This window comes from Epinephelus lanceolatus, chromosome 1 (assembly GCF_041903045.1).
Source record: "Epinephelus lanceolatus isolate andai-2023 chromosome 1, ASM4190304v1, whole genome shotgun sequence".
Classification (NCBI taxonomy): domain Eukaryota; kingdom Metazoa; phylum Chordata; class Actinopteri; order Perciformes; family Serranidae; genus Epinephelus; species Epinephelus lanceolatus.
Window position 1 is genome coordinate 43,695,336 of NC_135734.1, and position 21,576 is coordinate 43,716,911.

Sequence of the window (21,576 nt, forward strand, 5' to 3'; positions counted from 1 at the left end):
ACCCCTGTGACCCCCAACAGGATAAGCGGTTACAGAAAAGCCACTTCAACATAAAGAAAACGAGACGAGGTGTGAATGTGGTCAGTAGATTATATTATTCTCTTTAAAAAAAGACTTCATTACAAGAATTGACTTCATTCATTTAGACCCAGTCAAAGTCTTTACATACTGTATCACTAACTGCATAACAACATGGAACCACTGCTCAGAGATCAGCTCTGAGTGTCTGGACAGACAGACAGACAGACAGACAGACATCACCTGCTGCACGTGTTCACGGTCAGTAACAATAAGTCAATTGTTGGACATCTGAGCTACTGAGGTGACACAAACATGGACACCTGTGGTGACACAGGAAGCTCCAGAAACATCCAACTCTTGAGATTTAATAATTGATTTTACTGCATCAGGTGGATTTAACACTGATCTTGTTGAATGTTACAATAACACAACAAGGAGGACAGATATCAAGAGGTGAGGTTAATCTATCCCCTTTATTTGAGCAGGAGGAGTGAAATCCGTCTCAGGCTCTTCCCTCTATGTTCATTAATATACCCAGTACAAAACGTCTGGTGTTCAATTCTACAAAATTACTCACTCTGCCGGCCCAACGTTTTGGTGAAGAGCGAGATGTCTTAGAAGCTATCAGACTGATTGACATGAAATTTGATTCAGAAATTCCTGGTCCCCAAAAGGATAAATCCTGATGATTTTGACTTTTCATCCAGCGTCACTAACAAGACAGTTGTCTTCCATCGGATTCAGCTTGAAATGAATGCTAACACAACATGCTAAACGATGGCATGTTTATCACCTTTCAATTATGAGCTTTAACCATAAAGAGGTAGCACGAGGTTCAGTTCTACCTAGCATGCTAACAGGCTAAACATTACATGGTATCATTAGCATGCTAACATGCTATCTGTAGCTAACTGATTAACAGTTGAGGATGACAAAGTACAGCTCAGACTAATGAAAGCTGAGCTGAGTTTCACAAGCTGAGTTAGAAATGTCCTAAGATGGCCACCATACAGAGAATATACACTTTAGATTTAGGGAACAACATGACCCTGAAGGAACAGTTTACCTCCAGAATTAAAAATACATATTTCTCCTCTTAACCTGTGGTGCTATTTATCAGTCTAGATTGTTGGAGATATCAGCTGCAGAGATGTCTGCGTTCTCGCCAATATAATGGAGCTAGATGACACTCAGCTTGTGGTGCTCAAAGCACCGTAAAAAATACATCTGAAAAACTCAACAGGGATGAACTATTGTATGCAAGGAACTGTTTTCTGTCTACTAAACTGCATCCTCCAACTGTATCACAGCGCAGAAGGAAGCGGGCATCTACTCATGGACGAGAGGCTTGTGTTCAGGACAGCACGTGATGTAAACATTAATGACATCCTCCCCAGCTGAGTCGTAACCATAGATTTTAATAATAACTGGATACTGGATTCCAGTAGTTGCTCGCCTGGTGCACACTCCACAAAAGTTTTCGAAGCTTACAGGTTTACTTCGGTGGTATGCGGCCCACTGACTATGTGCAGTAGTGTTTCTCCCGCTGATCCCATCCGCTAGTTCCTGCTCGGCTCATAGACGTTACAGTGTGATGGCGTCACAGATTTTTACATCGCTTTTCTTGGCTTGAGGAAAGTTTTACAAATATTTAACCACCACGGCTCAAAAATTCAGAATAGAAAGAGTCATAACCTTGTTTGCAGTTCGAGGTGTCAGCTGCAATACTGCGAGTGGCCACTGGGAAAAATTGCTGCAAGGCTGAGTGGCATTCATGGGGGCCTGGCTGTAATGTTGTAGCTAGCTCAGTGGTGCTAGGTGAGCTAGCAGTAGATGCAGCTAACGTCTGTGTAGTGATAAAGCTGGTGGGTGTAGATGGTATAAAGAAATAGTTTCTACTACATCTTCTTGACAACAAAGGTCGAGGTTGAGTTTTTCTAATGTATTTTTTTGGCACTCTGAGCACCACAAGCTGAGTGGCGAGCTAAGAAGCAGCATTTCACTGCCTCTTCTGACTGAAAGTTACAAGCCTGTTTAACTTCTGCTGCACCTGTAACCACAACCAAAAATGATGTCACAGTGTACTGGAGTATACTGGGAGAGGTTAAACCACTAGAGGTCAGCAAAACAAGATCTTCAGGGAGCGTTCACTCTTGAGACACACTTACACATGACTGAAAAATATATTATTTCAAAGCAGAATGTCCCAGATGCAGCCTGACTCAGATATTTATAAATATACTTGATACACTGCAGTTTTTTAATAATAAAAAACTACATTTTGTTCACTTTTTACAGAGCAGTAACCGGTTTGGTACTGAAGCGCACAGTTTTTCATGATAAAAAGAAAGAGCAGTTCACCAAAGCAATTGGATACGTACTCGATTCCTACTCTACAACTGAGTAAAGCTGCACTAATCAATATCTTCATATAAAAAAATGATCAAATTACATTCATCAGGTGGACACAAACATGACTCCACACGGATGATCATGATCCTCTGTGTCTGCTGGATGTGTAAATAACCAAGTCTTTGTTAAAACATTTGCCTTAACAACTTAAAACAATGTGTTAGATGCTATGTTACAATTTGCTCTGCTGCCCACAAGAGGCCATGAGTTAATTAATTGATGCAGCTTTAACTATAATCATTGACTAACCATAACCACATACTGCATTTAGTTAAATCTGTCAGATCAGAAACCCCAGCATCATCAGTTATGATTTCAGACTCTGCTCAAGCAGAAAAACATTTAGAATGATCCTTCAGTGCCTGTTCACAATGCTCTGCAGCTGTCCAGGAAATGAAAATGCATAGTGAATCTAAACAGTGGTGTTCGTATCGCTCTGTAATCTGCCCCACCCACCTGAATACACTCCACATTAGTCCCTTCACCATCTGACAGAAAAATCCCCTCCCTCTAACCCTTTCTCCATTAACGCAGTGTTTATACGAGACATTTACCACCCGACACATTCAGGACATTAGCCTTTGATGTTTTACCTGCAGCTCTGACAGAAGTATAAACCTTCCTGACAGGTCGGGCAGCCTTTTGACAGCTCATGCTTACGCCATCATTTTGAATGATGGACGGTTCAGCCAAGCAGGGCTAAAAATGAGTCCAAATTAATAAGAAAAAAGAAAAACACCTTCTCTTTCCTCCTCTTTTCCTCCTCCTTTCCTCCACCCATCTGCTCCTCTCTCTCTCTGGCACAGTTTGGGTGTTTAGTCAAGTTCATATAAAAAGGCGCCAGGCTTTTTTCCTCCACCCGATGCTACATGATGATTCGTGGCTCTGGGACCGACTCGTTGATGGATTTGTGAGGCAGGACGTTGGCACCATTCAGGTAAAGCTCGTCATTCACGATCACATCCTCCCCCAACACTGTCACGTTCTCCATACGAACCTGACGACACAGTTTAACACAGACGTCATCACCAAACCAGACAACAATCCTATCAGGTATGTACTCTGTATATTTCCAATATGAGATAAGACAGGGAGAGAAAAAAGCAATATCTGATATAATTTGTTCATGCTGCAACAAAGCTCAAGTGTCATAACCCCAATCAACCATTTTTCGCAAAGAAACCGAGGGAGCAAGTGAAAATTGCTGCATTTTTTTTTGTATAATTCTTAAATATTGAGGCCAACCTTCCAGTGAGAATAAACCCTGTTCTGAATTTTTAATTTATACAACACTAACGTTACCACTAACAATGCATAATTCTTTGACTCGTTCAGCACATGCAACAGATGTGGATGTCCACTAATTGGAAGATCAGCGATTCAGTTGGTGGCTCCTCCAGTCTGCATGTCGAAGTATCTTTGAGCAAAATACTGAACAAAGATACTTCGACATGCAGACGAAGTATCGAAGTATCTTTGAGCAAAATACTGAACCCCAATTTGTTCCTGGATGCTGGTCTATCGGTGTGTGAGTGTGCGTAGCAGGTGGCACCTTGTATGGTAGCCTCGGCCACCAGTATATGAATGTGTGTGTGAATGGGTGACTGTGACCCATAGTGTAAAAAGGGGTTTGAGTGGTTGGATGACTAGACAGGTGCTACAGAATGTACAAGGATTGGTTGAATTTGGGTTAATTGTTGCGACATCCCAACATCCTGGTTGGAGGGGCTGACTATATTGACCTGCTGCCTGAGATCTGCTGTGTGTCTATTGGGCGGGTTTAGGAAGGAGATGAGTGTGTTTCATTTTATCCTAACACTTTTTAAATTCTAAATGGTAGATCTTGGCTTATATACACAGTTAAATAAGCCGGCATTACCGTGGTGGCATCTCATGTAAACCTAGGTATAATACTCTCATGTATATAAACGATTTTAATTCTTTGAGAGCTTTTGCCAAAAACTCTCTCCAGGATATCCAGCTCATCTGTCATTTTTTGCACCATGCAGGAGATGGAGGACCGTCCTACTGACAATATTCCAGCTGTTATTTGGGGTTAGGGAATGGGAAGGATTGTGATTTGATTTCAAGCTTTGTTCCCCATCATATATAAGCTTTAAGTTTGATACCTGTTGTAAACATGCTTTATGTAATCCTGTTAAAACTGAATAATAATATTCTTGATTAAAAAAAATCCACATTTGTGCTGTTATCAACTAATCCAACAATAAACTTCAACTACAACTGTCAGTGTAAATGTGTTCTGTTCCACATAAACACATAAATCAGACACCATCTTTACTGTGAAAAGCTTTTGTGACCTCCGTCCTCCACTCACCCACTGGCCGACAGAGGAGCTCCACCCCACGATGCAGCTCTCCAGCCAGGAGTGTGATCGAACCCGCGCTCCCTTCAGCACCGTGCAGCGTTTTATCCTCACACCGTCCTCCACGATCACGCCAGCACCGATGGTGACATTGGGGCCAATGGTGCAGTTCTCCCCAATCTGTGCCGTCGGGTCCTGCAGAGGGAAGTCAGGAGGATGGAGGGTTATCACTGAGCACGATTCTTTAATTGACATGAAGCTGCAAGGAGATGAACTCACCACCAGAACGTTGCCTAGGAAACCGGGCCCCGTGTGTAGCCTCTCGGGAGCGTGTTGTCGTAGCGACTGAAGGTACATACACATCCCTGTCAGGAAGTCTTTGGGCTGACCGATGTCCATCCAGAAACCTACAGACAAACAGACGGACAGACAGGCAGACAAACAGCATACAGAGATACAGACAGTGAGGGTAGTTAGTTACCATGGAAACAAGGTCACAAGATCAGAAGTTTCATTGTGATCTGCAGCAGGTGGGGTACTGAGGCCACATGAGCAGCCGACACTGACCTCCACAGCTCCCTTGAATCAGACTATAAATCTAAAACCTCCGAATGTATCTGTTATTAGTTTATTTCATTTTGTTTTTTAAGCCCATGTAGGATTGTCTTTATCATGGAAATTAAATAATTCCTCTGAGGAGAAGTCATGTGATCTGAAGAAATTAACACGTCATGTTAACTTAAACTTGTCTTCATATGGTTAAGAATCTGAAACAGCCTGCAGGTTTAAGGTTAAGGACTTGTTTATCTGACTCCAGATTAATTTGAAACCAGGCTGATGAACCGCTTCATTGTGTGTTTATAGTTCAGTAAATCTTCTGCAGGAAATCACAAGAAGCTTCTGTCACTCTCTCACAGTTTAACAAAGTTTTCTGAGCGAAATAAAGCCACTACGACCTGGACCACAGTCAGTGACTCAGACCAGAGTCAGTGACTCGGACCAGAGTCAGTGACTCGGACCAGTCCACCTGCCTGGACTACAGGATGGGAGGGAGGTTTAACTGCTCAGCTAGATGTTTCCACAGAGAGGGATGAGGACAGAGAGATGCACCGATTCCAGATTCCCTCTACTGATTTGGATCATGGCTGATTCTGATCACTACAGAATCCAGGCTGTCTGTGGATAAAGACTGAATTAGCTATCTAGAGACAGCCTTCCTCCAGATGTTTTATTGGTATCAGTGCTTCTCTACAAATGATCCCTCTCCAGAACTACGTGAGTTCAGGTGTGAAGAAAAGCCCAAACACTTACGTCTGGTGGAGGTGTGAGCTGTGAGACCAGAGCGAGGACACAGGTCAACTTCCCACAATATGATCCATTATCATTGTGTTTCTTACATTAAGAAAATAAATCACCACCTGTTTGCTTTCTTGTTAAAGTTAGACAAGGAGATTGATACCACTTTCATGTCTGTATGCTAAATATGAGGCAATCAGCAGCAGCTGGCTAACTTAGCTTAGCATAAAGACTGGTAACAGGGGGAAACAGCTAGGCTGGCTCTGACCGGGCAACACAACACTGGCAATGAAAATATTTGTTAGTTGCAGCTACAAATAAAGAACTGTTACAGATTGTGTTATAGTACTGCAGTAGTAGCAAGTAGTAGTAATAGTTACCCAGTAGCTCCATGGTGTACAGCTGTCCCTCCTCTGCCATGACAGGAAATATCTCTTTCTCTATGGATGTCGGTCTCAGCTGCACACACACAAAAAGTCACACACAAACACATAATTAAACACCAGCAGGAAGTATCAGTGCGTAGAAATGTCAGTGAACGCACAAGAGTTTTGAGGTTAAACTTCCAACTTATGAGGCAGTGTGGTTGTGTGTTTGTGTGTCTGTGTTTGTGTGAGACTCACCTGGATTCTGCTGAGCATGCTGGGATTGAAGATGTACATGCCGGCGTTGATCTTGTTGGAGACAAAGACCTGCGGTTTCTCAACGAAGCGATGTATCCTGCCGCTGTCCGCGTCAAACACCACTACACCGTACTTAGAGGGTTCCTCCACCCGAGTTACCTTCACACACACACACACACACACACACACACACGCATATCCAGCAGCTTTGAATAGCCGGTCTTACATCAAAAGTATATTTGACTGGACATTCAGTTATGTTGTTATTCTAAAGCTGGGCAGATATACTCTAAAAAAACAAACACTTTGTGCTGTCTCTGTCTGTCTCACCACAATGGTTCCCTCCTTGCCGTGGTTGTGGTGGAACTGCAGCAGGTCTTTGAAGGGAAAATCACAGATGACATCTGAGTTGAGGACGAAGAACGGCTCGTTGTCAACGTTCAGCAGCTCTCGAGCCAGCGCCAGAGGGCCCGCTGTACACAAACACACCGAACACACACACGTTAATTTCTCATTTTTATTGATAAAATCGAATTTTCTGGCCTAATGGATCTTGAAATATTTTGCTTCAGTTTGATGGAATATGCAAATTTAATGAGCTAAAATCAGACAGACTAGTTCTTTTATCTGATTTCTTGCGGTTGAATATCCCAAAAAATTACCACAGTTACACTTATAATTACAATGTGATAGAGGATTACCCCTTAGCACGATATTACACTGTAGTTAAAAAGTGTTTTTCCAACTCTCACCATTTCAATCACTTGACACTTAAAATGTGCTTTGTTGTAGCAGAGCAGAGACAGTTTCCTGTCTGTTGTGACGAGAAACTCACCTGTTCCCAGAGGTTCCTTCTCATGAGACAGAGAGATACGAATCCCAAGCTAAGGAGAGAACACAGAAACATTCAGGATACTGCAGACTGAGTACAATAATCATTTCTGGGATACTCAAAATATATCAGAGTTGATAAAAATGTTCATAAACAAACTGCCAGGAGGTGAGATTTACCAGAGTTACAAACCCACGTCACTCTGAGTCCTGAGTTTAATAAAAAGTGTTTTATATTACACAACTGACACCAACACATTTCTGCTGAAAGCTTTCACCACCAGATTCCCTTTTAATAAATGTATATAACTAAGTACGAACCACTTGAATTGCAACTAACGATTATCTACATTCCTGATTGATCTATGATTTAAGACTTTAGAAAACAGTGAAAATGTTCATCACAACTTTCAGAGCTGATGACTTAAATGTTTTTGTACAACCAAAAGATGAAAAGCTCAAAATGTTTCCTTTGCAATTATATGAATCCGCTTTTTTACGTCTGGAGGGGCTCTGGATTTCCAGGGGTCAAGGTTGGGGATCATGGGGTGGTCTTGAGAGACGATCATGGACATGGAGGACCCGCTGTCAGTGACACTGCAGTATAGCTTTAACTCTTATTTGCTGTTTTGCTCAATGTTGGGCATTTCACCTTTGCCTACGATGTCCCTGCCTGTTGTTATTTATTTTGTCTGTTATTGGTTTTTGTCTGGTCTTTTATTTTTGTAAAAACTAATAAAAATCAAGATGAAAAAAAGGGGAAAGTAGGGATTAGACTTTAAGATAATGTAACCTGCAATCTTCACTTTCACTAATTAAAAGCAGTATGGATTGTCAGACAACAGCAGGGAAAGTGCTGTACCATGTATCCTGAACATCACAGACTGACAGTAAGGCATTTAGAACAGCAGAAAAGTGTCCACGCTGGAAAGAGTTGTTGCTGAATTTTTAAAAAATGTTATGTTGTTTGATGCTGTCCGGCACAATTGTGTTGGAGGTAGAGCTCATACATCAGAGGATAAACACAAACTACCTGCATGATGTGATATGTTTTGTGTGATTTGTGTAGTGACCCTCGGTGTGATGTGTGTCACAGCTGTAATACTGTGTCAGTGTGAGACGGCTGTACATACTCTCTCCTCCTGGACTCTCATCTCTCTCTCCAGCAGCTCCGACATGTAGCTCACCGCCAGAATCACATGGTTCACCCCGGCCTGCACACACACACGTACAAACACAGAGCAAAGGTGACCAACTATCTTTAATAAACTCCAACATCAAGTTAAAGCCCTCTGTGTGTTGGCTTTTAAAACTTCTCTTAGTGAAAGTTTCAGCTCCACCTCCGCCGTACCTTCACCAGTGCCTCCACCTGGTGCAGCAGGATGGGCTTGTTGCAGAAGTCCACCAGCGGTTTGGGGACGCTCAGGGTCAGCGGTCTCAACCGGGTCCCGTAACCCCCGACAAGGATCAAAGCTTTCATGCTTCTGCCGTTAGCAACAGTTACCAGGGTGACCACAGCTCATCAATGGCAAGACAGCGACCAGCCTGAGCAGGACAGAGGAGACAGTCACTATACAGTAACATAAAATGTGACATGCTGGTTTCTGTGACGGATCAGCGATTTTAAGATCACATGACTCTGAAACCACCAGCTGCCTTGAGGGTTAAGAAAAAACATAGTGATCACATTCTGGCAACAATTAAATCGTAGGCAACTGGACTTTGATTTTGTCTAGAAGACGTTTCGCCTCTTATCCAAGCGGCTTCATCAGTTCTCTGAGAACTGATTCGCCTCTGTTCTCTGAGAACTGATGAAGCCGCTTGGATAAGAGGCGAAATGTCTTCTAGACAAAATCAAAGTCCAGTTGCCTACGATTTAATTGTTGCCAGAATGGAATTGACCTGGATAAATGAGAATATCCACAGACATAGTGATCACATTCAGTGTTTAAATTCCTGCCAACATCCTCCAGCAGCTCACATGTTAATTAGGCAACAACCTGCAAGACAAACGTGTTGCACAGGACAAACAGGTGTCTTATTTTTGTGTTTGCTCAATGTTACAGGTAGTTAACACTTGTGAACTAATGTTTACTTTATTACTACTTACATTGGTATACACTGAAGTTGTTTATATTGTCATACAAAATTTACATGTTATCTTTTTTGCTTGTGTTTTGCAAAATAAGAGCACGGGGCATTTCCAGTGACCATATGTCTTTAAATTAGGAAATAAAGTTGCAATTTGTGAATCCGGTTAAAAATGTTGTATCGTGAAACAGAAGGAATATTTTTCCACCCACATGGTTAAAAGAGTCTCAACATGAGGATATTGGAAATACCTTCAGAACCACCTGGGTTTTTCATTGATTGCTGGGTGTTAACATTTTGCTAAATCAGATGTGACTCAGATGTAACAGTAATACATGACGAGCATTAATTGTGCCGAGATGACTGACTCACTATGACAACAAACCCTCAGGAAGGGTCACTACACAATCATTTTTTGCCCCTGTAATCCGCTAATAGATTTATCAGTTTGTGCAAGTAGGAAGACTAAAAATGAAAAGTTTGTCTAAACAGTGACATTAGAGGAAATTATAAACAATCCCAAGGGAGCCTGACTGTTATGTTCCTCCACTTATTTATTCAGATCTTTACTTTAATCTGTAACCCATCATCATGTTCATGAAAGTTCATAATTTGGCCTGTGACAGGTGCTACTGAGATGACCTAAACACTGTCAGTTTGCCTCCATATTTGGGTCAAGAGACAGATTTGCATTAAATGACCTGGGGTCTCATGTATAAACATAGCGTACGCACTAAACGAGTCCTGAAAGAGGTGTATGCCACTTCCCATGGAAAAGTTGTGATCTATAAAAACACACTTGATGGGAGAAACTTTGAAAAATTGGCGATGCAGATGGTGAGGTGGAAGCCTGATTGAAGAAACTGTCAAATATTTTTTGGTGCATGCCATTAAATAATAGATTGATTGATTGATTTTTATTTGTGTCATGCACACACGTGTCACACACGTGTCCAACCTTCATGGGTTTACAAGATCACTGTTACAGTGACGTTGCAGTAAAAAACAAAAGTACATGTTATTTAACAACTCAGTCCAGAAACAGAACACTGCCTTCTATCACTGGCCTGGCAAAGAAATTCAGCCACAAAAAAAGGTTGCCCTCAGATAGAGGTTGTCACACTGAAAAGTACATCCCTTATGTTTTCATTTACAGGACAGTAAAACAAGAGGTGAACCTCATTCTCAACTTCACCTAAATTACACAACTCACATTCTGTCCTCCTTCCACTCTCTAAGGCTATTGGTAACGTTCCTGAGCGCATCTGTGCACACAGGGATCATTGTCTTTTGCTTAGATTAGTTAGTTAATTTTTGGCTTCTGGCCATACGCGCATTTTAAGTATGGGTCCTACTCACTGTTTTATAAATGAGACCTCTGGTTTGTGGTCTATATCTTGAAGATATTCTATAAACTTTCTGAAGATCTGGGGATCCTTTATCAAACATATTCGGAGGGAGAGGTGTCACTGTACTGCATTATATTGTGCTTTGAAATGCAAGGATTTCTTTGTCTTGGACTTCTCTTGACCTCTCTTGGTCTTTGTTGAATGGACTCCATTTTTGACCCTCAATGCACTTGTGGATATTTTAATCATCATACAATTGGACATGCATATCTGCACTTTTTTGTGTTGTAAAAGAAATTAAGAAATAAAATCTTAAAACAATAAAGAGACATATGTTTACGTTGTAAGACTTCATTGTATATGGTTTTAGTAGAAGGGGGACAGAGTTTGTGAGAATTAAAGGACATGGGTTCAAAAACACCTAGGGTTTGGTGAACGACTTCTTTATAACTTTGGACAAAATATTTGCTTATTTCACAGAGCAGAACTGTAATGATTCATTCATTCAATAGTTGGAACAAAAACAGGTGATCCTATGACAGAAAGAAACCATGGCCTCTTAGACACTGTGTCACCTCATCACAAGAGTTCATTCATTCTGTAAGGAAGTCAGTACTCTCATGTTACTAACTTCCATATGGTGTCTATATAGTATTAACAATACAGTGACTTACACAGGCAATAAAACGAGGGCACACCGATGAAAGAATATAGAATACATTTCACATAAGAATATAGACTATATTAGAGACTACAGAATATATTCGCCCAAATGTTTTTTTTTTTTTAGATTTCTTTTGGTTCTTTCATTTTAAACAGTTATACTGTATACATATTTTTGGTGTAAGTATTTTTTTTAAATTACTTTAGTGTGATTATTTATATTCTGAATTTATCTTTCTTGTCTATGCGCCAAAAAAGCAAATCCCCTGTAAGTTATGTGAAACCCTATTGGTGAATAAGCCGGATTGTGTTTCTGAGTGAAGCAGTTACAGCAGCAGCTCAGTTAGCCACATTAGCTTCCCAGTGATACGGTGCTTTCTTTACAGTCAAAGTGCTTCAATTTCTGAATGAATTCTGGCATTCTTCAGTATAAACTGTATCCCAGAGATAAATACAGACTGTGCTCATGTTTTCTGACACAAATGAACTTACAGTGATTGTGGCTAACTCATGTTAGCTCAGCTAAGATAGCTAACTTACTGCTGACTTGATTTACAGTCATTTTATTTAGGTGCTAACTAGATAGCATTCTGCTGCTGTTTTCAGTCTGTGTGAAAGTTAGTAAACAGGATGAAAACTTACTCACTCACGAGGATTTTGTCCACCAAAAATCTCCAGGATATTTCTGAATCACTCAGACTCTGGGAATGACACGTAAGATCGTTCAAATCCGAATTCCTTGTTTTGTTTCCGGTCGAGCCGAGAAGCGTCAAGTCAGAGAGCGTGACGTAAGCAACATCCGGTCCGGTGATTCAAAATAAAAGCACGTTTTGGCCAGTAAAGCTTCTTAAACCAAACCTTAAGTCAGTTGTTTTTATTTCTTTAATTTATTACTGACTGGTTCTGAAGCTTCCCATTAAAAAAATAGCCTGAACGACATTAGTAAGATCTCTTCAAAGGCTACTGGAGTCAACAGTATATTTCAAAACAGAATTTTTATTCAATATAACGTTTCGCACATCAGCAGAGGAAAGTATATAAATACAGCAATAGCAAAAAAGCCAGATGTAAATCCCACAATACAAAAATATTATAAACATACAGTTATATAGCACTTTATAGCCATTTTGTGAGTTGAATTAGAACATAGTTTTCACACATTTTTCAACATCCTTCAGAAAACAAATTATGTTATCATTGCTAAATATATATTAGTGTGTCTTGAATAAAAAAGGGGGATCTGATACCTACTACAAAATAAAAATACGCAACACAAATATGCCATGCAATAAAGCAAAATCTAATTACAGTTAAAATAAATTACAATCACCCAAACACAAAATAAAAGTAAACAACCTTGTAAATCTAAAATCAACCTTCTCTGTTGCACAATGTGATCTTTTGTGTTATTATTGTAATCTCTATGTCATATCTAAAGTTCTTACATTTTTAAATTGAACAGATACTTAAGACTGTACCATGTAGAGAAGGTTAAATATTCATGCTTTTATCTTTAAGGCCAAATCGCCCAGTTTCCGGTCATCCTGGCAGACTTTGGCGAACTTGACGCTCCTTCTCTCACAGCTGTCACTGACTCGGGGGTGTCGCAATCCACCTGAGTCTCACCCGAAAACACAGATCTCCCCAAATTCTACAGAAACAACGTTTAGGATCTTATATTAAATCCTAATTATCTACTCGAGTAAAAATCGTCACCACTGTTCAACCCATTCTGTCTATTTTACTTAAACTTTAACCTGCGCCCCCTACCATAAGACGTTAATGGTATGTCCCACAAACTGTGGTCCCGCCTCTTCGCGACTTCTGACCTATCAGAGAAAAACAGCGTGGCGACGGAGGGTGGACTCACCGCATTCCACGAACTACAGTTACAAGCTATGAATGAAAAATACATCAGCGGTTTGACAGCTGATTACCTACTTCCGGTTCTCCACCTACTTTAACATATTTGTTGGTATCCATGGAGACATTCCCCTGGTCTCGTGCTGCCTTTAAGTGCTGTTGGAAGTGCAAACTTCAAAATGTTGATTTACCCCAGGGGTAGGGTGGGAAATACCGGTAACAAATAAAAAATAAAAATAAGTTTTGAGGTAATATCTCACGATTTTGATACATTTAGTCAAAACGTTTGACTTACTTTAATATGTATAATTTTTATTTGTTTATAATTATTTTTAAATTAATTTTCTAAGAAATTATAATAAAGTATATTTTTTAATATTTTTTTATTTTTGTAATTTCTATCACAGCTATTTTTTCTTCTATAAGGGGAATGGAGTTCTATAGAGTTATGAGATGTGTCCCAGGTGATTATTTTGTCCCAAAAGAGAATAAATGGACCCAAACAGTCACCAGACATGAAAGCACCTTACTTTTCAGTCACGTCATCCATAGACAAAATCACATCCTCTTGTGCTGCCTTTACGTGTTACTGGAAATATATTAGACTTCAAAACAGAATGCAGAAATCCTGCACCACTTGCAAAATAAAATGTAAAATCTCAGTAGGAACTCATACACATGGTGTCTGGCTCTGTCCTAAAATTCAAGCATTATGGGTAGACATTCTACACGATATGAAAAAATATGGGTGTTGCTTTGTGTATGAATCCTGTCTCTTTACTTCTGGGTCACCCGCATCAAGATGCTACTGTTGGTTGCTCGAGCAGATTGTACAATATTCTTGCATGTGCTGTGAGGAAGATTCCTTTTTGTCATGGATAAGTGACAAACTGGCACAAGATAATCATTGAGTGTTTTCCTCTTGAATACCTGACCTGTTTGATTCACTCCACAAAGGGACGACTCATTAAAATATGGACTCCGTACCTCAGTTTCTAAAACAATACTGTGGCTTCAACACTTGCAAACATTTTGCTTGATTGACTTATAGACACTGCACCTATGGATTGTACTGCTGTTTTGAATTCTTATCTAAAGAGTAGACCAATGTTGTGCTGAGCTGTGCGATACTGTTTGTAAAAAGAAGTCAATAAATATACTTGAAAAAAAAAGAAAACAGAATGCACAAGAATGAGTTAAAAATCTAATTAATGCGTGGACTTCAGAGCTGTAGACCCAAACTTTATTTTAAAAAAACTAAAAGGACCACTGAGCAACTTGTTAGGCCAAAATTAATGTGATGTAAAAGTAATAATAAACACTTTTATTAAAATATTAATGTTTCTTTATTACCCATGTCACTGGGTATTGACACCAGTGTCCCAACAGCTGTTTTAGAGGGTGAGTGAGTTTATTCTCTTGGTAAAATGAGCTCAGATTACCAATAATTATCAACCTAGTATGGCGCAGAAGTGCAACTTCCTTTTCTGTATTTTATGTCCCAACCAAATAATTATTTCAAGAAAAATAAAAAGCATAATGCAGTAACAACCCAAACACTGAATATCAGTGATTGAAATTAATTATTGTACTTTAAATAATACAACATGAACTGCACACAGCATTTAATTTAGTGATTTAAAACAGTCTTTCAGTAAATATATCCAGTAAACCTGCAGGAACACGTTTCCATGCTCGGATTTCATTCAAATATAAAGAAATCTAACATTTAAATGTATTTGAAGGAGAAACTGACAGCCTGGTTCTTTAGTGTCTTTTGGTCTGAGGTCAGAGGTTCCAGCGCACATCACAGATCAGGGCGATGTGGTCAGAGGGATGAGCCACGCTGGGCAGAGCCTCGTAGGTGGTGACCTCCTGGTGGCTGGGCAGAGGAATCACCTGCTCCACCTGCACAGAAACACACACAGTAGCATGTTACCTTCTTGTTCAGGACCAAGAGGAAATCTCAAGGGCTGAATAACGAAGCCAACGCCAAGTGCCACAAGCTGCAGTTCCTCTAATGGCCACTTGAGGCTGCTCCGAGAGGGAGTCAATCCTCATAGACCGCCATGTTAAAATGCCAGACTACAGCCTGCTTTGAGTGGCAAGGTGCTGTCCTTTGACAAATGGCTATTATGACGACAACATTGATTCTGTAACGTAACCATGACCCTCTAAGGAGTCAGATATTTGGCTTTTCCTCAAAGTACATTTTTGTTTTATGGTATAAAGATTGTTTTTTGCTTGTAAAAATTAGCATTATCACAGTTAACCATTGCTGCAAATGCACTTTGCTAACTAAGCTAGCAGCTAGCTTTACAGTTAGCTACAGTCTCTTGTCCAAATATGGACACTTCTGGATCCAAAAAGAAAGATGGTGACGGCCAAACTGCCAGACTCAAGGCTCTGAAAGTGGAACCAACAAACCAGTGGGTGACATTTTGGTGGCTATGTCCATTATTTTATACAGTCTATGTACGGGACAAAAGGTTCCTCCTACTTTACTGAAAAGTCCATTCTCAGTCTATTGCGTACTGGAGGCTTCATGTTACTACATCACGCTTGAGTTGGCCACATATTGAACGACAGTTGGTTTCCAAACTAGCTGCGATGTCACAAATCGACTGAACGATTTCTGGTGAGCAGAGAGAAATTTTCCTCCTTCTGCAGATGATTTTGAGACCGACCTTTTGTTGTGTTCAGACTGACTTTGGGCAGTCCAGTCACATTTCAATCGAGAATATACCTAACTCCTGTTCTAGGTTTAAGCCACATTGGTCTGTCAGCACAAAGTAGAATCTGTCGCAATAAGAGTATTGGCAGCAGCAGTCCCAGCACTAGCAGTGTCAGTATTAGTACCTGCATGCTGTCAGGCTGTATGAAGATGTAGTCCAGACAGCCGTGAAATCCTCCCACGTAGTTTGTGTAAGCTGGCTGGCTGCAGGCGCTCAGCAGAGGGGGGAAGGCAGAGAGCAGTTCCATGCTGCAGGACTCCTCCGGCCCTGAGCTGCTCCAGTCTGCATGCTGCAGAGGAACCACCGCCTCACTGAGCAGCTGGAACACACCTGTGGACAGGAAGAGGAGATAAATACATCTTCATCAAACAGGAAATGTATTTTTAACATCAGTTGCTTCAGGTGAGGTTAATGAAAGACAAAGTTGATACTGCCAGTGCATAGTGCTACTGTGGTCTTGCCTTTAGTTATGGAGTTACCTGAGTTAGGGGTGGAGTTGAAGTCCCCACAAAAGACCAGAGGGGCTCCAGGTGCGACTTTGCTGATCACATGACTCAGGTGTTGCAGAGCCACGCCCATGTGGACCAAGCGAATGTTCCCTCCTTCAAAGGAAATGAATTCAGTTTTTAGAAGTGAAGGGTATAGATCATCACTCTGCTCTCTTGTACTAGTGACTTAGGTGTGTTCATACAGAGGGACGCGTTGTTCTACCTTTCGGGTGCCAGTACAGGTGAGTGTTGGCCACACAGACCTTCCTGCCTGGTTTATTCAGGTCCTCGAGCACACTGACCTGCAGAGAAATCAGTAAGGAGAATCGATTGTCACAACACAGATTCACAAAGCCAAAGACTGAGGGTTTACAACACCGGGGCTGCAACTAACCACTTCTTTCATTATCAGTTATTCTGTCTGTTATATATTTATTTTTTGATTCATCAATAAGCATATTAAATGTCACAAAATAGTAAAAACACCCAACACAATCTCCTGGAGCCCAGCTAGCTCCTCTCTCATAGGGCTCTCAGTTGGTAAAGCAGGTGAACAGCGGTACCTGCAGTGTGGTGGACCTCTTCACTATCAAGTCCATCAGGGCACTGTTAGCAGAAACTCTCTCCAGCAGCGTAGAATGAATGGGGTCAGAGGTCAATGCCTCACTCAGCACAATGTCATGGGAGCTCAGCAGCTGAAACTTTGACCTAAAAGAGAATGTGATGTCATGTTTAAATGATATGACTTATTCCTGGATTGAAAAGGTTTATTACCATATAGAAACAGTGTCGGGCTGTGAAAGAAAAGAGAGCTCTGATCTGTTCCTGTGTGATGATCAGCTTTAATGATCTACAATCCATTTTGAGTTCCAATCATCAAAAAACACATCAAATGAACTAGTTCTGATTGAGGATAGCCCGACCTGTGCTGTCTCACATTTATCAGGCTGCAGATTTTACACCTGTGGGACCTGTTCAGTAACCATCACACCAGTTCTACACCTGCCAGCCTGCTCCACCTACAGGAGAGGAAACCTACATCAGCAGCTGTTTAGACCTGCAGCTATCGACATGTTGAGTCCAGGGGACTTCTGAACACTCTCAGAAAGGTCCTAACTTATCCTAAACCTCTCTAGCAAGGAGTCTTAGCTTGGGAGTGATTCAGGAAAATTCTCAGAGCAACTCTGAGCAAGGAAGGGACAGAAACGTTTAGCTCAGTAAGGAGGAATGTTTGACCCTGTTGATAAGTCTGTTTGTTAGGTCTCCTGTAACGAGGGAAGATTTTCTAAAACGTGAAAACAGAGCCAAGAGGAGGTGCAGAAGTCTGGTTTTCTCTCTGTCAATTTGTAGTACAATATGCTCAAATGTTACCATGGGATTTTTGCCCAGTGAAGCCAAACTTAAACCACCTACCCCAGTTTTAAGTATTAGAAAACTCACATGTCCTATTTGCTTTGGTATCAAAACATTTTAAATGCCAGTCAGGCCTACCCATGACATAAAGGCCCAACGTCACTCCTGTGCTCTAAGAAAGACGACTTGATCACATCCTGAGCGCCCAAAAAAAACCCACTGAAAAAACACAGAAGACATTTTCTTCAGATTCTAGTTGCTGGCAGATCTGACCTGCGGTAGAAAGTGGCCAGCCCTTCATGCTGCTTCTCCTTGATCCTGAAAACACCATCCAGACCGAAGGCATCCAGAGCTGGAGTCAGACTGTCCACAAACACCCCTGAAGAGTCCAGGGAAGACATGAAGACAGTCAGATATCACATATCCACCAGCTGGTGGTTCTTTACAGAAAAGATGGACACTAACTTTTATAGCAACTAGTTGTTCCTGCACTAATTACCTTTGTCGACCTCCTGCAGACAGATGATGTCAGCGTTGTATCCGGCCAGCTCCTTCTTGATCAGGTTCTGTCTGTAGTCCAGCTGCAGGGCATACTGGGGGCAGTATGGGTAAAGCACCGTCTTGGACAGTTCTGTCTGGGCGTAGATATCAGCGAGGATGTTGTACGACACCACCCTCACAGCTGGCCACTCCGCCTCTTTCACTGTGTACGCGTGTCGGTTGTCGAACGTGCACACGCCTGGTCCTGCCTCCACAGTTCCCACAGAGACCAGCTCCTTGGTGAGACCACTGCGTTCTCCATCCTTGGGTGTACAGCGCAGTTTGAGCCTGCAGCCGATGTCCTGATTGGACGGGACGTGGACTCTTCCACATCCTACCTCTGTCCAACTGCTGTCCTGATCTGGAACTTCTCCAGCAGCTTCAGAGCTACAACGACAAGAAAGAGAAAAATATAAGGACAAAGGTGATATCTGAGAGCCAAAAATGAGGATGATATATATCGGCCAATACATGTATTTGTTTTCTACAAAAATATATTAAGTAATAAAGTATTTTTAACATGGATCCCTTAAATTTACTTAATGAAAAATATATGCTTTGCAGGACTTTTTACAGTGTAACAAAAAACCTGCCAGTGCTCTCTGGTGAACAAATTATGTATGGAGAGACAGTTTATAGGTATCCTCAAATATAATCTTTTATGTACTTCCTCCTTGTTACTTATCAGCCAACATACACCAACACATACATATTTCATAAACAAAAATCTTTCAGTAATATCAGCCATTCAGATCTATCAGTCAGGCTCTGCTTCAAGTGTCTTGCTTTGGTCGACCACTAGTCCAAATATATTCAATTATCAGTGACGTCAAACAGAAAAAAGCTGGAAATGTCTCTGCACTGCTGTTACTGCTGTTATTTACTGACCCACCTATTTACTGATACAGATATATGATTATTTTTATTCTCTTTTTCACCAACTTGTAGTATATGGACGTAATAGTTCTTAGTTTATTTTTACCTCTATTTTTTCAGCTTTTAGTTACCTGTCCTTATTTTTAGCTGTATGTCAATTTCTACCCTCCTATAAATTGTTCTTGGAAATGTGTGCACTGAGAGCAACTTAAAACCAGAGTCAAGTTCCTTATATGTGCACAAATAATTGATTGAAAAAGGCTAATTCTGAAACATGTGTGATAAACTATCGGCCCATGTATCATCCTGGCTAATTTATCAATCGTGCTTTAATTAAAAAAATTAGAAAGACTTAAGAAAAACAGATATTATGCACTGTCTACTACTCAAGTGAGGATGAACAATAAACAAACATGCTGTCTGGTATCTATCTACATGCATTAAGTGGGCAGATTATGAGAAAAACCTCTGAATATACTGCAGTCAAACACAACACCATCCATGCCTACAGACTCCAGAAATGAATCAACTCTTCTGACCCACTGTCAACAAAAAGTTAGCATTGTAAGCAGGGTTGGAAATGATCAATTTTGTCCACCTGCTTCCAGAAATCAGTTATCATTACACTACTTTTGGTTTTTGGCTGGTCATTGAAATAAATCTTGCAGCCTCTTGCATATTTAACCAGCATTTGGCTGTTGCTCCTCTCCAGCCCTGACTGTAAGCTTCACACAGGCACTGGATTTACTGCAGGGCTGTTGTACTGGATTGCAAGAAACTGCATACACTGCTAATAGCACCTCCTCTGTCAGTGTAATTACCTTGTGTTTGGGGTACTTTCTTTATACCACGTGTACTCGCAGTCCTGGAGGTTCCCAAACTCTATCTCCAGATTGGGACAGACTGGGAACCCTGCCAGCAGAGACACTGGGAGCTGAGCACTGGTGAAAGTGGGAGCGTTCCTCTGCACCGAGTATTTGACATCTCCCACGTGCAGCACGGCTCCGTCCTGCCATGCCTCTGAGTTCAGCACCGTGTCCAGCACCTCTTCCCCATCATAGCACAGCCTCACCACGGCGGGCTCCGGGGTCTCGCACGGCTGCTGTCCCTTCTTCTTCTTCGACTTCTTCGCCTTCCCTTGGCTCTTGGCGATGCCGTTGGAGATCCGGGCCAGGACTTTGCCCAGCGCCTCGTCCTGGTCCCTCAGCATTTGTTTGTTGATGCCGTCCAGACAGAAGGAGATGGTGAGTTTGGGCTCCCCGGGGAGACACCTCACCACAGCCGGCTCCATCCTGCCGAGGAGGCGGCAGGCTCTGGTCAGAGTCCTTGCTGAGGCGGTGAGCAAGCGGCGGGGGAGCAATGTGAGAGCTGCGGAGAGGTGGTTAAACATGAAGTCCCCGGCAACAGGAAGAGGGCAGCAGGACTAAACTACACTGACATTAAATTACACCGGTCACGGTCACGTCAACACTAAACCACGCCGGACCGGTGTGGGTAGTCAGCTGCAGGGAAGCGTGGTCCCAACTCCCGTACAGCTAGCTTCACCTGTTAGCCACAACGCTAACCCGAGGAGAAAACCGGCAAAATGGCGACTTTAATTCACCCTCCAGCGGTCTGATTTAAACGTAAACAACACACAGCCTTCTGAAATAAAATCGCTGCTTTACACAACGCGTATTTTTTTTATATTTACAAAAGTTGGTACATTATCGGTCAGTACTTTCTCCTGAAGTCAGGCTGAGCGTCTTCTTCCTCTACTAAATATGGCTGCTTCAACGCTTGTGCGCGAATTACTGCCACCCTCCGGACAGAATGGACATTACACCAAACTGTTCAACATGATATCGTCATCATTTTATTTCCTATATTAATTACATATATCTAGTATTCTTTTAATCTCTTAATTTTATGTTTTATATTTCTACTCTCTCTCTCTCTCTCTCTATATATATATATATATATATATATATATATATATATATATATATATATATATACATTACATATAATAAAATCATAAAGTAATCAATATAGCTTTTAAGCTACGCTCAGTATTATAAAATGAAGTTTATCCTGTATTTTTTCAAAATAACAGAGTTTATTATAGGT

The 21,576-nt window shown here is 41.3% G+C and overlaps 2 protein-coding genes across 4 annotated transcripts; both read right to left on the bottom strand.

The window, feature by feature from the left end:
* Positions 1–76: 76 nt before the first annotated feature.
* gmppb (GDP-mannose pyrophosphorylase B) lies at positions 77–12,364 on the bottom strand. 3 transcript variants are annotated; one of them, XM_033627584.2, is made up of 10 exons: positions 12,255–12,364; positions 8,861–9,054; positions 8,643–8,723; positions 7,514–7,562; positions 7,009–7,151; positions 6,679–6,837; positions 6,436–6,514; positions 5,039–5,166; positions 4,772–4,954; positions 77–3,430 (listed from the first exon to the last, which is right to left on the bottom strand). In XM_033627584.2, the coding sequence occupies exons 2-10, from the start codon at positions 8,987–8,989 to the stop codon at positions 3,299–3,301; spliced, it is 1,083 nt and encodes a 360-aa protein (XP_033483475.2). In that variant the 5' UTR covers positions 8,990–9,054; positions 12,255–12,364; the 3' UTR covers positions 77–3,298. The 3 variants fall into 3 exon arrangements, with proteins under 3 accessions (XP_033483475.2, XP_033483476.2, XP_033483477.2); XM_033627585.2 differs by having other exon boundaries at positions 12,259–12,355; XM_033627586.2 differs by having other exon boundaries at positions 12,263–12,341.
* A 2,338-nt stretch (positions 12,365–14,702) lies between these two features.
* pde12 (phosphodiesterase 12) lies at positions 14,703–21,250 on the bottom strand. The gene is made up of 8 exons (XM_033625634.2): positions 20,289–21,250; positions 18,551–18,978; positions 18,325–18,430; positions 17,262–17,406; positions 16,922–17,000; positions 16,690–16,812; positions 16,335–16,540; positions 14,703–15,383 (listed from the first exon to the last, which is right to left on the bottom strand). Exons 1-8 carry the CDS (start codon positions 20,855–20,857, stop codon positions 15,264–15,266), a joined length of 1,776 nt encoding a protein of 591 aa, XP_033481525.2. The 5' UTR covers positions 20,858–21,250; the 3' UTR covers positions 14,703–15,263.
* Between the last annotated feature and the right edge of the window lie 326 nt (positions 21,251–21,576).